The sequence below is a fragment of the Melitaea cinxia genome, chromosome 4 (genome assembly GCF_905220565.1).
Source record: "Melitaea cinxia chromosome 4, ilMelCinx1.1, whole genome shotgun sequence".
Taxonomy (NCBI): domain Eukaryota; kingdom Metazoa; phylum Arthropoda; class Insecta; order Lepidoptera; family Nymphalidae; genus Melitaea; species Melitaea cinxia.
Window position 1 is genome coordinate 6779927 of NC_059397.1, and position 16231 is coordinate 6796157.

The window sequence follows — 16231 nt, forward strand, 5'->3', positions numbered from 1 at the left end:
ATTACCTAGTTTATAGTAGGTAGTTAGGTACCACAGGTAGGTACTAAAGCTACTCATGAATTTGAAAAGCAGAACTTTTTACTATGTACCTAAATAAAAATTAGGGGAGATTAAGTAGGTATAATATTTAAATTCCACGCCAGGTGAGTTCGGAAATTCTCAAAATTAAAATAAAAAATAACTGTATTCAAATAAATCTATCTATTCAAAAGCACCTTCGAATCGTCATTATACAAATTAATATTTTTCATCGAAAGCGCTGAATAAACATTGCAGTAATTCGAAAACTATTTAGACGGATACAGTAATAATCCTTATTAAGTAAAATACATTGATTACAGGGCTGCCAGATGTACGATTTAAATCGTACTCATACGATTTTTTTGCATTTTTACTCATGTACGATCGCTAGACCAAGATCGTACACAAAATGTACGATTTTTATATTCCTATTACCTGGAAGCATTTTATAACTAAAAAAACGTCATACACCGGCAAGCATGAATTTAGGAGAACTACCCCAACTACCTAACGCGTGTCTAGATCTTTTACTTGAATGAAGTCTCTGAATAATCATATAAGAGCTGTATTTGTTTGCTTTCTAACAAAACTAATATAAATAATATAGATATTTTCTCTTTCTTTAAGACTGTTTGGAAGCATTTTCTTCAAACTCAACAATAAACAAGTAATTCATAATTATAATGTATACATATATGTATTTATATGTATGTATGCATGTACGTGGGTATATATGTATATATGTCAGTATGTATGTATGTATTTATGTATCTATTTATGTATGTATGTATATGTGTAATTATTTGAATATTTATAATAAATTTGTTGTAACTTGTACACCTATGCTGACGCTAGACCATTTCCTTTGCCCTAAGGTTGCCTGGAAGAGATCGCTTTTTAGCGATAAGGCCGCCCTTTGTACCTAATGAATATATTGTCAATATTTTCTTTCTTTCTTTGATATGTATTATTTCTGTTTTTGGTGTACAATAAAGTGTATTATTATTATTATTATTATTTCTCTTTCGGTATTAATTGCGACTTGAAATAAAAAACAATTTGAAAATTATAAAACACTGGCTCAATTTGCTTTAAATTTGTTATGTTTTCCCCACTACAGTGCAGATTGTGAACGAGCATTCAGCGAAGTTTATTTAATCAAAACAAAACTTAGAAACAGTTTATCCAATGATACACGTAAGTGCAAATTATTAGCTAAGCAATCAATTAAGAAGAAACGAAAATTTTACGAAGCTTAACCCAACAAATTCTTTTATTAAAAAATATGACCACAGAAAATTTTGTATGAGTGTAACAAATAGTTTTATTACATTTATTTTATAAAACTAAACGAATTTTGATAATTTATAATAAAAAATTAGTACTTAGTCTTAAAGGGCTGTACGATCTTTTTATTTCAAAATTTCCTTGGCATACGATTTTTTTGTAGTTAACGTACGATCACACTTTTTGTGCACCTGGCAGCCCTGATTGATTACCTTAACCATTATACTCCTCTGTACTTTATTTTATATTAAGTAAACGAAATTATACATTTCTTTGAAAGGCGGTTATTTATCCGCTTATTTAAACTTTCAAGTTGTATGTTTGTCTTCACCTCCCTATATAGGGATGTTACACGTAGAAAAAAAATATTAACAAATAATAATCGATTATTAATAATTTAAAAACGATTATTTATATTTAATCATCGATCATTAAAAGTCGATTATAAGAAATAAAGGATTATTGAAGTAAAACTTCTTTACGCACGCTTGACTTCAGGATTAAGCTGGTGAATGTGTGACGAGAGCATTACGATACGCGTGATCGGGTGAGGCTAACAGCGCAAGGGAAAGAGGTGCGAGCACACATTTTCTTTCTATCTCTCATAGCCAGTTACGTTTCGTATATCAAAGACACAGTGACAGTGCAAGCCTATTGTGCAGAAGTTTTACTTCAGTCGAGTGGTCTAAAGCACACTCATTTTTTATAAGCATCGGTTATATTTTTGCATCTCAAGTCCTATATAACAGTGGCAAAATCAACCGTGCAACATTTCTACAAATCTTTTATATAATGAAACCAATAAAATATAAATAATTAATAAGTATTTAAGTTAAAAAACCTTCAAATTCATTTTACTAATTTTGAAATTTAATTATATTACTATAAAAAATAAGAGGTAACTTAGGTGTTAGGTGTAGTAGGTTTTTATTTTCTGCGCATTATAAAATCAATTATTTTTATTTTGCCGCGCTTTTTTTAAGTCGGTTTTCGTTAGCTAATCTAAATCATAGAGGAAAACGAAATCTCTTTGATACTTAAAAAGTTGTTTTACATGTAGTTAATTATATTTTTAAAAATTGTGACGAAGAAAAACTAGTATCCAATTTATATTTAATTTTTATTCGTACACTTTAACAATAGATGTAATAGCAGCTTTAAAGGTAATATGGCAACACCATTTAAATATTTGAAATTGTCAATCTTGTCTTTGTAGGTAATGAAGATTGAAGTATGTAGTTGCAATTTTTTAGTCAATAAAACTGATTCACTAATTCACAAGTCACTTAAATTTTAAATTTCAATTGAAATTAAATATTAATTACTTTAAGTAAGACCTGATTTATATAAGTTAATAGATTAAAAAATCCAGTGAATTTTATAAAAAAATTTTATGAAAATATAGGTGACAAGAATGAGTGCAATTAATCGAAGAAATAATGATCGTGCCCCTTTGGCTCAAGGTGATAAAATACAAGATCCTTCAATTTCGTCCACAGCAAACATCCAACCAAGAATACGGTCTATTAGAACAGATTGTATTGGTTTATACTATCCTATTCCAAGTACCTATTTCCTTTATTAATCCATTATCCTCGAGAAGAATTTTACTAGTATATCAATGATAATTTGTAGTTGAATTGATTATTGTGGGATTATAAATATAAATTTGCCTTACAGACAAACAAAACTCAGAAAATCCAATCAAAACAGGACTGTCAACATCAAAGTCTCTTGTTTTAGTTGTTATAATTTTTATTTCATCTCTAATAGGCTTAGGACTATTATATTCACAATTTCCTGAATTAGAAGAGTAAGTGTGTGACTTATAATTAAATAATTTATTGTTTTAATGTATATTTAAATTCATATCAATTGTTTTGTAATTTTAGACATGAGAAACAGCATATAAAATTACCTTGGGACCTAGAAGATGCCAAGCAATTGGGTCTCGTTTTAGACAGATACAAAGACAAGTATTTCTATGAAGTATTACTGGGAGTATTTTTAGTTTATATATTGTATCCTTTTAATACAGTATTGTATGTTCTTAATCTGTAGTTCCTCTTGTATCTGCCTAATTGCTTAAAAGTAATATATTACATTCTACTAATTCAAAGGAAAAGTACCCATCAAAGATAAAAACAAAAATCTAATTCTTAGTTTCCAAGTCAGAGATGTGGACTTTGTAAAATGAAATCGTTTTTTTTTTTTGTGTACAAGGAAATTAATTCTTTAAGTTAAATCATAAAGATTGAAATATTAATGAAGATGTTTTTTCACAATTACAATATGCATGCCATTAAATTACAATATCACATGCCATTAAATTGTTTAGAATAAACAATGAAAATCCTTAACTTGCTAAAACAGTTTGCAAACATTTGCAATTCCTGGTTCAATATTCCTGAGTATATTATCAGGATTTTTGTTCCCTTTTCATTTAGCACTAATATTAGTTTGTTGCTGCTCTGCAATTGGAGCCAGTTTATGTTTCTTTTTATCCAATCTCTTGGGAAAGAAACTAGTCCGGCGATTCTTCCCAGAAAGAGCAGCACAATGGTCGAAGGCTGTTTCAAAACACAAAAATAACTTGCTCAACTATATTATATTTTTGAGGGTCACTCCATTTTTACCAAACTGGTTTATTAATATGTCTGCACCTGTTATCGGTGTGCCCCTAACACCATTTGCTTTAGGAACATTCATTGGTAAGTGATTATTAAAATATGTATGAAAACATATCCAAAAATTTGATATTTTTTAAAAATTGAATTTTATTTGTAGGTGTAGCTCCACCGTCTTTTGTAGCAATACAAGCTGGACAAACTCTCCATACATTGACATCAACAAGTGATGCTTGGTCGTGGACATCCATCACCATTCTTAGCATTTTTGCACTTATCTCTCTAGTCCCAGTACTATTGAAGCAGAAGCTAAGAGAAAAGTTTGATTAAACTTATTTATTTTAGCTAATTCAGAATAGAAAAATTGAACATTATTATTAAAGGTATGATAAAATAATAAATGTTTTATACATTCCAAATCAGTGTTTATTAATTATATTTAACAATATGAGCCGACATGAGCTATGAAAGTTTCATTACTTCTTGATGCTGGAACTGTGGGCCTCCAATACCACCAATTATACCACACTGGAATACAATAAATATATTGTAAATGATAATATCACTGTATGGTTGTTTTCAAGCTTTCCATTAGAAAATTGAGAAAATTCACTGATTAGTATGCAAAAACGGGGTTTTTGTTGAGCAAGAGATCAATAGATTGGTCACATACCAAAAATGTTAAAAATATTATGGTAGCACATACATAAGAGAGTTCTCAAATTTTTTTATAAAAAATGGCAGAGGGTCAGTATAGGAGATCAGACAAAATTTTCAGAAAGCGTTTTAAATTCAATAAAAAATAAAATTTTATTTATTTATAGGCTTTTAGGTACTCAAAATAATGTTTTAATTTTTATTGTTTATAAAATTCCACCAAAACGCTACGTTATGTCATCTGAGATTTAATAATTTAATTATTATTAAGCTGAAGAGTTTGTTTGTTTGTTTGTTTAAACATGCTAATCTCAGTAGCTACTGGTCTCAATTGAAAAATTCTTTTTGTTTTGGTTAGTCCATTTGCCGAGGAAGGCTATAGGTTATATAGTATTTTAGTAAGTTTCTTTCTGACACGAACACAGGATAAACCGCGGGACACAGCTCGTATAATATATAAAATGTTTTACAAATGAAGACGTTATTATAATTATACTAATGACATGTTAATTTGTGTAGTCATACATTGTAATCTTATTAATTAGCAATAAGCAAACAAATATAACAGTATATAATAACATTAAAGTAATATATGTAGTTTATTATAATTTTATTTATGCAATTTATTTATTCTTCGCATACTTACATAAATAAGATTTCTTTAACTCCATTTTAAATGATTTACATTGATATTTGCATTCTTCAGCGGGTTGTAAGTCAATAATTCTAGTACCACTTAGAACAAGCAGGAAAGTGAAATTGCATTCTGTATCAGGTATGTGAAAAGTATCATGTTTAGAATCTATTATGATAAATCTTTCTGTGCTTTGACCAAATTTAGGAACTATTTTGGGCCTTGCAATGATTTGACGTAATGTCCTTGCAGCATTAAAATGATTTAGTTTCCTAAAATGTAAACATAATAATATATTTATGTAGCTGTTCTATACATTGTTAATCCTACTTATAAATTTGAAAGCTTGTAACGTATGTAAAACGACTGGACCCATTTTAATGAAACTTGCTACGTACATAGCTGGAGATCTAGAATAACACATAGGCTACTTTTTATCCCAACATTCCCATGAGATCAGAAATTATGCGGGTGAAACCGCATAGTGCAGCTAGTATATAATATTATAATGTAACTTTTTACGTACCAAATGTAAAGTTGTTCTTTTAATATTTCTGAATCAAAAATGTCTTTAGGAGTTTGATAGTACTTATTATTTGTGAGAACTTTAGAATTTTCACTATCAAATACATCTTTGTTTTTAATATACAAAGTTTTTAATGCATTTATATCAATTTCTGGTTGGTCTGTCTGAAAAAAAGAAATATTTTTAAAATATTTTTTATTCTCTGCTGATATTTCTAGCTATCTGGATCCAGATAGATCTATCTGCGATCCAGATAGCCCAGATAAAAACAGATAAAAATTGTATGAAAATTTTGGAATCCCTGTTTCAAACACACAACAGTTTACAATAACTGCCCAAACAAATAATACGATTATTTGTAATTTTCAGCAGGGTTGTTTGTAAACATTTTTTTTTCATGGTTGTAAAATACCTTATAAATAAAAGGTGCAATCTGTTGTTTATGAACTGGTTGGGGATTGAATACTTCACCAATATTATTCACTGAACTGCAAGGCCAGCAGTCCATATCCACCACGGTGAAAAAAGGATTTTGTATCAGACATGTTTCTTGATATAAATCTGAAATATAAAATAAATTACACACATTTTTACAATTAAAATTTACAGTTGATAATAGTATAATGAGAAGAAACTAAAATATTTTAAGAATTTTAACGATGATTAAAGTTATTCATTGAAAAATAAAAGATTAGAGATTTATAAATTACTAACGCCTCACACAATGGCCCCCAGTAGGATTTTCTCCTATGTATGGGGAGTATGGAATCAATTGTGGTTAAGTAATAAATCATCAACCTACTATTATTGTTTATAATAATTACAATTTCAAAAGTTTTAATAAAAATTTCACTTACCAGTCAATGAAGGAAATAATGACAAAAAAGGAATAGAAATTTTTCTTAATAACCTATATCCTGGGTAAATATATTCTTGTACATTACATAGGAAACAGCTGTATATAGACTTAAAATTATATGCTACAAATAAAACTATAAAAAAGCACGTTATAATAAATTTGTACTTCTTCAAAAAACTTTGGTTCTCATTCACTAAATTATCAACGTCTTTAATACTTTCAAAATACATTTCTTTAAACTCTTCATCGCTTATACCAGCTTTTGCGCATTCCTTTTTTAAACTTCTTATCGATTCTGAATATTCTTGTAACAGTTCTTTATTATTCATTGGAATAAATTTGATAAAACATTAACAAATTAAATGTTTTTAATTATGACTTTGATTAATAAATTGACATATTAGAGTAATGTTTTAATTTTATTACCAACTTTAATCATAAATTTGATAGCCTTTATGTAATAATAAATACTTCCTTATTGTTAACTTTCATTACTGTTACTAATTGATGAAGTTTATCAGATGGACCAATTTGGCATTTTGACATAAATGTTGTAGTTACCTATGTCACTGTCAATTAGACAGCACATTTTAATTCGATTATAAAACTACTATTCGTTTCAGGCTGTATGGATTATAGTCCTTTGCCTTTCCCTATTGGGGATAAATTTTAAAACAACTACTATTCGTTTCAATCGATATCTAAATCGGAATCAAAATACTACAAAAAAAATTATTAATTATTAACTATATACCTATATCAAGCAGAGCAATACATTAACAGTTACGAAGGTCTTTCTTTCCAGTTCGACCCTCACACATTCCACGAGAATGTGGTAAACATCTTCAATTTGATCGCACTCTGGACATTTTACAGACTGCGCTTTCCCTACAAGGTTTGCAAAGTTATTCAAGGGGATGTGGCCGGATCGAAGTCGAAAAGCCGTTACTAAATCTTTTCCATTTAATTTTACTTTAGAAAACTGTGTTGTAAGCGGAAGTGAAAGTTGAACGATTTTATTACAAATGCCTTTCATGAGCGATCGGACATCAAAAACCAACCTTACCACCCTTGTAAATTTACTAAAGTATGGAAGTCCATTAAAAGGTTATACCATCTACAAGAGCCTCTTTTGCAAGCAAGTCCACACTTTCATTTTCAATTAGCCCTATGTGAGATGGAACCCACTGTAGTTTTAATTTTTTGTTTTTACTGGACATAATATTTATCGATTTCATTATATTGTACGCAATAGGTGGTTCCCTAACAACTGTTGTACATTTTAAAAGATGCAGTAAGGCATAAGATGCCGTAAGGCAGTTGAGATAGGGCACAGCGGGAAATTTCTCGCTCAAAAAACAGAGCAGCCCGACTGGGGTAGTACCTCGACCTTACAGAAGTAGAATTTACCTTAGAATCACTAAATAGAATACACAAACTTGCTTCCCGCTGTCTGTTTGTCCATATGTATGTTTAGGTCTTTAAAAATACGCAACGGATTTTGATGCGGTTTTTTTAATAGATAGAGTGATTCATGAGGAAGGTTTATATGTATAATACATTCATAATATAGTAGAGAAACATCGAAAATTTTAGAGGTTTATAGTGTGATGGCGTAAATAAACACACATTTTGCGATTACAGTTGCTAAAGCTGGCTGAACCCTACGAGATAGATCGAAATAATGTACTATAGTATTGTACACCTTAAAAAGGTCTACAAAGAAGTCCGCGATGGTATATGTAATCTGAAAATAAGAGCAACGCAATTTGTTTATTTATAAAGAAATACCTTATAAAACGACAATTTATGTTTATTATTTATAATTCTTCTGTATTAATTATATTTTATTATTATTTTCCGTCTTCATCAAACACCATAGTTTTTACTTTTATTATTTTTTTATGTCATCTGCCATGACAATTGAAAATACTAAATTTAAATATTTAGATATTAAAGAGGATACTCTTTATATCCCCCCCCCCCCACGAGGAGTCACTATTTTTTTTATTATTATATAATTCTTCATTATTTATTTTCACCATCTTCAACCACACTGTCCTCTAAAATTGGAATTGGTATAAGTTTAGTAATATGGTACAAATTTGATTCAGTTTTTTTGTGTCCAGTATCTATTTTATATATTGTATTAGAATTTTTATCAATGATCTTATACGGCCCAATTTGTAATTCATCTAGCTTTTTTCTGTTCAACTTATTTCCGTTTTCTACATACACCATGTCTCCAATATTAAACTCCCACATTTTCACTTTTTTTTTTCAAATAATGTTTTGTTGTAATTGTGTGATTGTCTATTGACAAAAAAGCTGTGAAAGTTGTAAATAAAGACATTCTGTAGTATATTTAGTATCAGCGTTTCACCCGTGCGAATCCAGGGGTGGGTCGATAGTAACTACTTCAACCTAAAAACCTCGTCAGTATTGTATAGTTACCAGTTGAGTGTTTATAAAGTTGTCTTCAGTGGGTTATTCAATTTGTGCACCCCTACTGACCTCTGAAATTTGATACTTTATTTACTATAGATGTACAGTCAGGCACGTATTCAGCCATCAAACGAAGTTATAGTTACAGCCACCCGAAGGTCGTGTAGTGTAGTAACATTTAGTTTATAAGACATATATTTTCATTATATGTAGGCAGAATAAATCAGAGCGTTGTCCGGAACACTTGTGCGCCTTTTACTGTATCTCCCCGTACCTCACACCTCATGGCGACCCTGCCATGCCGTGGCGGTTGCGAGTGTCGGGTGACCGGCGCAAAACGCAAACGCGACGGATTCCAGTGTGCCTCGGTGCAACTTTTAAAGAATTTATAATTTATAATTTATAACGAGCAGTGAATAAAGTGAGACCTTCATTAAAACTATATCTAATTAATAAATAATATGGGGAAAAATTACTCGAAAAACGAAGATAAGGAAATATTAATAACGCAGAATGCCGCTGCAGGGAGTAACACTGGAGGAATTACAGAAATCGAAAGTAACATAAAAACGAGTAATATTTTAATCACCGTGGCCCTAATAATTTTTATTTGTACTATGGTTTACTTGGCATGGAAAAGCTGGAGAAATAAAGAAAGGAAATGGATAGAAAAAAGAATGCAGTCTGAATTTTTTACGAGAATTCGGCAGAGGTTTTCTGGCAGATTCAACCCTACAAACGCTGACGGAGGAGATACGGTATAGTGAAAAGTGAATAGTGAAAGTAAAAAGTTAAAAAGTAATAATAATATAAATGAAAAGTGAAAATATGTGAAGTGAAAACCTTTCCTTCCCCTCTATTGTTAATTTCTGTGTATAGATTTCATACCATATTTACGTAAAATATGTAAGAACTATGTGTAATATTGACTGTAAGTTTAAAACTATATGGAAAAAGAATTAGAAATTATTTTAAATAAGTTAAGTGAAATTCAAATTGATTTAAGAAAATTAGGTCCCACTAGAAGATTACAATATACAGGTAATGTGAATAAAAAAATTGTAAAAGCTGAAAAACTATTTCGTGAATATAAAGATATTATTAATATTTTTAACGAACAAAAATGTAAAGTTGAATTAAAAGATTATGTTTATGGAATATTAGAACGCATTGAATTAGTATATAATAAAATTTTAAGTTACAAAATTAATTGTGTGGATAGTATAATGGAAAAATCGGAAATAACAAAAATGGATAGGTTCGACTTAAAAACTGCTACTTCTTTAATTCCCGTAATGGATAATACGGAAGAAACTACTGAAAAAATTATTGACGGAATTGAAATGTATGATGAATATCTTGTAGATTTCACACAGAAAAAATTATTAATTTCATTTGTATTAAAAACCAGGTTAACTAAATGTGCTAAATTAAAATTAAAAAGCGAATATAGTGATGTAAAGAGCTTAATCCATGATATTAGAAATTCTTTATTAACAAAAAAATCAGCAAATGCGATACTTAGCCAATTAAATAACTTATCTCAAAATAATATGTCAATTCATGAGTATGGAGATAAATTATCTGAGTTATTTGTAGGCCTCACTATAGCACAGAGCAACGGAAACCCGAAGGCTTGTGAGATATTGAGACCTATTAATGAAAAATTAGCGATTAAAAGATTTGCAGATGGATTACGTAATAGGCGACTCAGCACAATTATATCAGCTCGAGACTACTCCGAGTTGAAGGATGCAGTCCGTGCTGCTGAAGACGAGGAGTTGGGACAACCTTCATCGTCTAACAATATATTCAACGCGCAAAGAAGAGGTAATCGAATCCCCTACTATAGGTCTTCCCAAAGAGGCAGAGGCGGACGAACCAATAAAACTAATTTTTACTCACATCGTGGACGGAACAACAATCTCAATAATACCCCTCGTACAGGTATGTATGTTAAAAATAATTATAATAATTCAGGATATTATTCTAACAAAAACCACTCGACCCCGACTCGAGGTCCCCGTCGAGTTTACAATAGTAGCGGTAACCGTAGTAAGCAAAATATTTGTTCGGTACAACTTGAAAAAGAAAAAACTACTGAACCGAAACAGTTTTTTCGGGACTAAAAATTATATTTTAAATTACGAAAACAATGTAAAATACATATTCTTAAATATCTATAGAAAAAAATGTTCGTGGTTACTAGATACCGGTGCATCTTTATCGGCTATTCGTAGTAGTATATTATCGAAACATACACCGATACATAAAGACCCTATAGTCATTAACGGTATAGGTGGCAAGACATATTCAGAGGGTTATGTTTATTTAACTTTACAGGCGTTAGATGGAACTAATTATGAACACAAATTTTATTTGTTTGAGGAATTACCTTGTAAATCAGATGGAATAATTGGGTTAGATTTTCTAAACAATTTTTATTCGATTATCGATTTAGAGAAAAATATATTAATGTTAACAAATGAAAAACAAAGCTAGATACCATTATATACTTCACCTAAATTATGTACAGACTATATAACGATACCAGCACGATGCGAAACTATTCATTATATAAAGTTAAATTCAGATGTGAAAGAAGATAGTGTGATTGTACAGGAAGAATTACAAGAAAATTTATTTTTAGCTAGTTTAATAGTAAAACCAAAAAATAACATAATACCTATTAGATTAATGAATACTAGTGACAAAGAAATTATTATTCCAATTTTTCAACCTCAGCTATTACCATTAAAAGAGTATAATGTTTGTTCTTTTGATAAGTGTACTTCGAACTCTACACGTGCAAAAACATTGTTGCAATCTTTGAAACTTGATCACTTAGGTACAAGTGAACGTAACAGTATAGAGAGTATTTGTTCAAAGTATGCTGACATATTTTATTTACCCGGTGATAAGCTTACGACTACTAACTTGTGTGAACAATCAATTAATTTGAAACGAAATGTAAATCCAGTTTATATAAAACCATATAGATTACCACATAGTTTAAAACCTGAAGTAGATAAACAAATTAAACAAATGTTAGCTGATGACATAATAGAACCATCACAAAGTGAATGGTCCAGTCCGATATTGTTAGTACCCAAAAAATCAGATGACAAAAATAATAAAAAGTGGAGATTAGTTATAGACTATCGAAAGTTAAATGAAGTAATACAGGATGATAAATTTCCATTACCAAACATAACAGAGATATTGGATTCGTTATCAGGCGCAATTTATTTCTCTCATTTAGACCTAAGTCAATCATATTATCAATGTTCATTAAAACCCGAATCTAGACCAATCACATCATTTACAACTAGTACAGGTCAGTTTCAAATGAAACGTCTACCTATGGGGCTAAAGATCAGTCCCAGCGCTTTCTCTAGAGTCATGTCAGTAGCTATGTCAGGTCTTAACTATATAAATTGTTTTATTTATTTAGACGATTGTGTTTGCTTCGGAAGAAATTTAGAATCACATAATAAAAACTTAATAGAAATTTTCGAACGCTTACGTAAAGTCAATCTCAAACTAAATCCGAGTAAATGTCAATTCTTAAAAACAGAACTATTATATTTAGGCCATACGATATCCTCTAAAGGAATTCAACCAGACCAAGACAAAATTAAGACTATTCAAAATTACCCAATACCGACGAACGTCGATGAGTTGAGACGTTTTGTGGCAATGTGTAATTACTATAGAAAGTTTATTAAAAATTTTGCTGAATTAACTAATTGTTTAAATAAACTTTGTAGGAGGAATGTAAAATATGAGTGGACTGAACAATGTGAGATATCATTTAATATTTTGAAAAATGCTTTAATAAATCCACCCATTCTACAATACCCTGATTTTTCAAAAGAATTTATATTACAAACTGATGCTTCAGGGACAGCAATAGGTGCAGTACTTTGTAATAATAACATGAGAGCTGTAGCATATGCTAGTAGACCTTTGAATAAAGCTGAATTAAATTACCCAACTATACAGAAAGAACTACTTGCCATAGTTTGGAGTGTAAAATATTTTCGACCATATTTATTTGGACGTACTTTTACTATTATGACGGATCATAAACCCCTTATATACCTATTTGGACTAAAAGACCCTTCAAGTAGACTTTTAAAATTTCGGTTAGCACTAGAAGAGTATGATTTTAAAGTAGTATACGTGAAAGGTAAAGAAAATGTAATAGCGGACGCTTTATCGCGAATAAGTATGACTTCCCAAGATTTGAAAGCTATGAATGAAAGGTTATTAGCAGTAACAACAAGAGCACAGGCTAAGAAAGTAAAAGAGGCAGAAAGAAAGAATGAAAGTGGAGATGATAGAATGATAAGCGATATTCCAAGTATTGACCCGAACAATTGGCCTGATCAACCAAGTGTTGTGGAAATACTTAGAATACCGAGTGGATCAGTTGAGTTAAGTTTAATACAAGGGAAAGAACTAAGAAAAATGAAAGAGAAAAAATATATGGATGTCGAATCTGAATGTTTCGCATTTAATAAAAATAAAAATATATTATATGTTAACCTTGATTTTAAAGCACATTATACGCGAGACGTTTTTGTGGAAAAATTGAGGAAAATATGTGAAAAGTTAGAAATTAGAGAAATATGCATTATAAAGAAAGAAGATAACGCGTTATTTATAAGGAGTCTTATAGAAGAAATAAAAAGTAAAAATAAATATAACGGTCCAAGGATTTGTATTTTGAAAGGTATAAAAAGAATAGATAGTGACGAGGAAAAACAATTTATTATGAATGACTATCATCTGCTACCCACAAGCGGACATGCTGGGATTCGCAGAATGGTAAATAACATAAAACGTAAATTCTACTGGCCAGGAATAGAAAATGATGTTAAGAGTTACGTTAGAAAGTGTGAAAAATGTCAAAAAAGTAAACATTCTAGGCATATTAAGGAACCCCTAGTTATTACAACCACAGCTAGTTCTGCTTTGGAAAAAGTTTTTCTAGACATAATAGGTCCATTAGATAGAGATTTAGAAGATAATAAATATATATTAACAATACAATGTGAATTAAGTAAATTTGTAGAGGCATATCCTCTTAGAAATAAGGAAACGGTAAGTATAGCTAAGAATTTTGTGAATAATTTCATTTTAAGGTTCGGAATCCCAAAGGTCATCACTACGGATCGTGGAACTGAATTTATATCGGATACAATGGAACAGGTTTGTAAGTTACTAAATATAGAAAAACTAAGTTCTACTGCATACCATCATCAAACTATTGGTTCTCTTGAAAATGCACATAAACATTTAGGTTCATTTTTGCGCATACAATGTGATAACCATCCAGAGACATGGAGCCAATGGCTACCATTTTGGTGTTTTACATATAATAATACAATTCACTCAAGTACAAGATATGCACCATACGAGTTAGTTTTTGGAAAATCATGTGAAATACCTAGTAGAATTTCTTCTGACATTGAACCTTTATACAATCCAGACAATTACAGTTTAGAATTAAAGTACAGGTTACAGACAGCTAATAGGGATGCGAGAGAAAATTTGTTAAAGTCTAAAGAGAAAAGAAAACAGAAATATGATAAAAAGGTAAATAAAATAAAATACAAACCAAATGATATGTTATTAGTAAAAAATGAAACAGGAGGAAAATTAGATACCTTGTATAATGGCCCGTATTTAGTTATTGAAGAGCAGGAACCGAATGTAAAAATTTTGAGAAATAATAAAATTGAAATTATTCATAAAAATAGAACAAAACTTTTTTTTAAAAGATAAATAATTAATGTTTATTTCTAAATCATTTCAAATTATTGTATACTATATTTAGATACATACTAATTGTTTTATTACTATTACTTTTACGTATTAAAACTTTTCATATTTACATTATATACTTATACAAAAAAAAAAAAACTTAATTATGTAATTAATTTTTATTTTTTTATTTTGCCCCGGTGGTGTAGTGTAGTAACATTTAGTTTATAAGACATATATTTTCATTATATGTAGGCAGAATAAATCAGAGCGTTGTCCGGAACACTTGTGCGCCTTTTACTGTATCTCCCCGTACCTCACACCTCAGTCGGCCGAGTGCTAGTCGCAGTACGAACTTGCCCATAAATTAAGAGAAAAAGATAAAAGCAATGTATATCTGTGTTAGGGATGTGTTTTAAATTTCATAATTCTGTAATATATTCAAGGCAAGGGAAAATAAATATATTTCGGCTAACCTAGTTTTTTTACTTATCCGTTGTTGTAAAAATTTTGCAGACACGCCCTTTAATTTTTTTAGATGTAGGTATATAATAATGTTTATTTATTTATTTATTTATTCTTAATGTACACCGAAAAACAGACACATTTACAGAAAGATACACAGCGACTGATAAACAGTTCTGACCGCCCTAGGCTAATTATGAGGACGCGCCCCCGCTTAGGTGTGTTACGGACGGCCTAAAAAGTAGTACGTACTACCTATAAAAGTTTTCAGATCGATGTACAAGCGAAACTAACCTAACCTTAGGGTGCAAACCCTTTTTTAAGCTGATCGTACATAAAAGCAAAATACCTCACGCATTATATACGCTGTGTGGTTAAGGCATTAAGAATATAGCCACCCACTCTCTTCGTGTGGGTATCGTAAGAGGCGACTAAGTTATAACACAGTTTCACTACCACCTTGGAGCTTACAAAGTCGACCGATGGCGGGATAATCATCGAACTGCTGGTTTTGAAATACACAGATCGAAGACGGGCAGCAGCGTTTTAGGCGTGACAAAACCAGCTCTGCGGTCACCAACCCATCTACCCAGCGTGGTGACTATGAGCAAAACATATGAGTTCACTCCATTTTTGGTGCGAAGTTGTGAAGGCCTATGTCCAGCAGTACACTGTAATAGGCTGAAATGATGATGATGATGATGATTATAAGAACAAAACCATGACAAGTAACTGTAGGCTATCAAGTAGAAAACCAAATCCATGTCGTGTTTGGCCACATTACTTGTATTAGCTTAGTTTCTATAAACAACTTAGTTGCCATTTAATTAAGCGTTGTTGTTATATAATTACTTTTAGGTATGATAACATCAAATGGTCGTTCCTATTATCAGTACAATCTTTTTGGAAAACATAAATAGAAAAGTAATTACTTCAGC

At 30.5% G+C, this 16231-nt stretch overlaps 2 protein-coding genes across 2 annotated transcripts; one reads left to right on the plus strand and one right to left on the minus strand.

Annotated features, from left to right (window-relative positions):
- Positions 1–2722: 2722 nt before the first annotated feature.
- On the plus strand, positions 2723–4354 carry LOC123670227 (transmembrane protein 41 homolog). Its single transcript, XM_045603736.1, has 5 exons — positions 2723–2771; positions 2989–3121; positions 3201–3329; positions 3682–4019; positions 4096–4354. Exons 1-5 carry the CDS (start codon positions 2723–2725, stop codon positions 4263–4265), a joined length of 819 nt encoding a protein of 272 aa, XP_045459692.1. The 3' UTR covers positions 4266–4354.
- Positions 4344–6955, minus strand: LOC123670068. Its single transcript, XM_045603576.1, has 5 exons — positions 6610–6955; positions 6165–6313; positions 5753–5916; positions 5239–5498; positions 4344–4463 (listed from the first exon to the last, which is right to left on the minus strand). Exons 1-5 carry the CDS (start codon positions 6938–6940, stop codon positions 4375–4377), a joined length of 993 nt encoding a protein of 330 aa, XP_045459532.1. The 5' UTR covers positions 6941–6955; the 3' UTR covers positions 4344–4374.
- Between the last annotated feature and the right edge of the window lie 9276 nt (positions 6956–16231).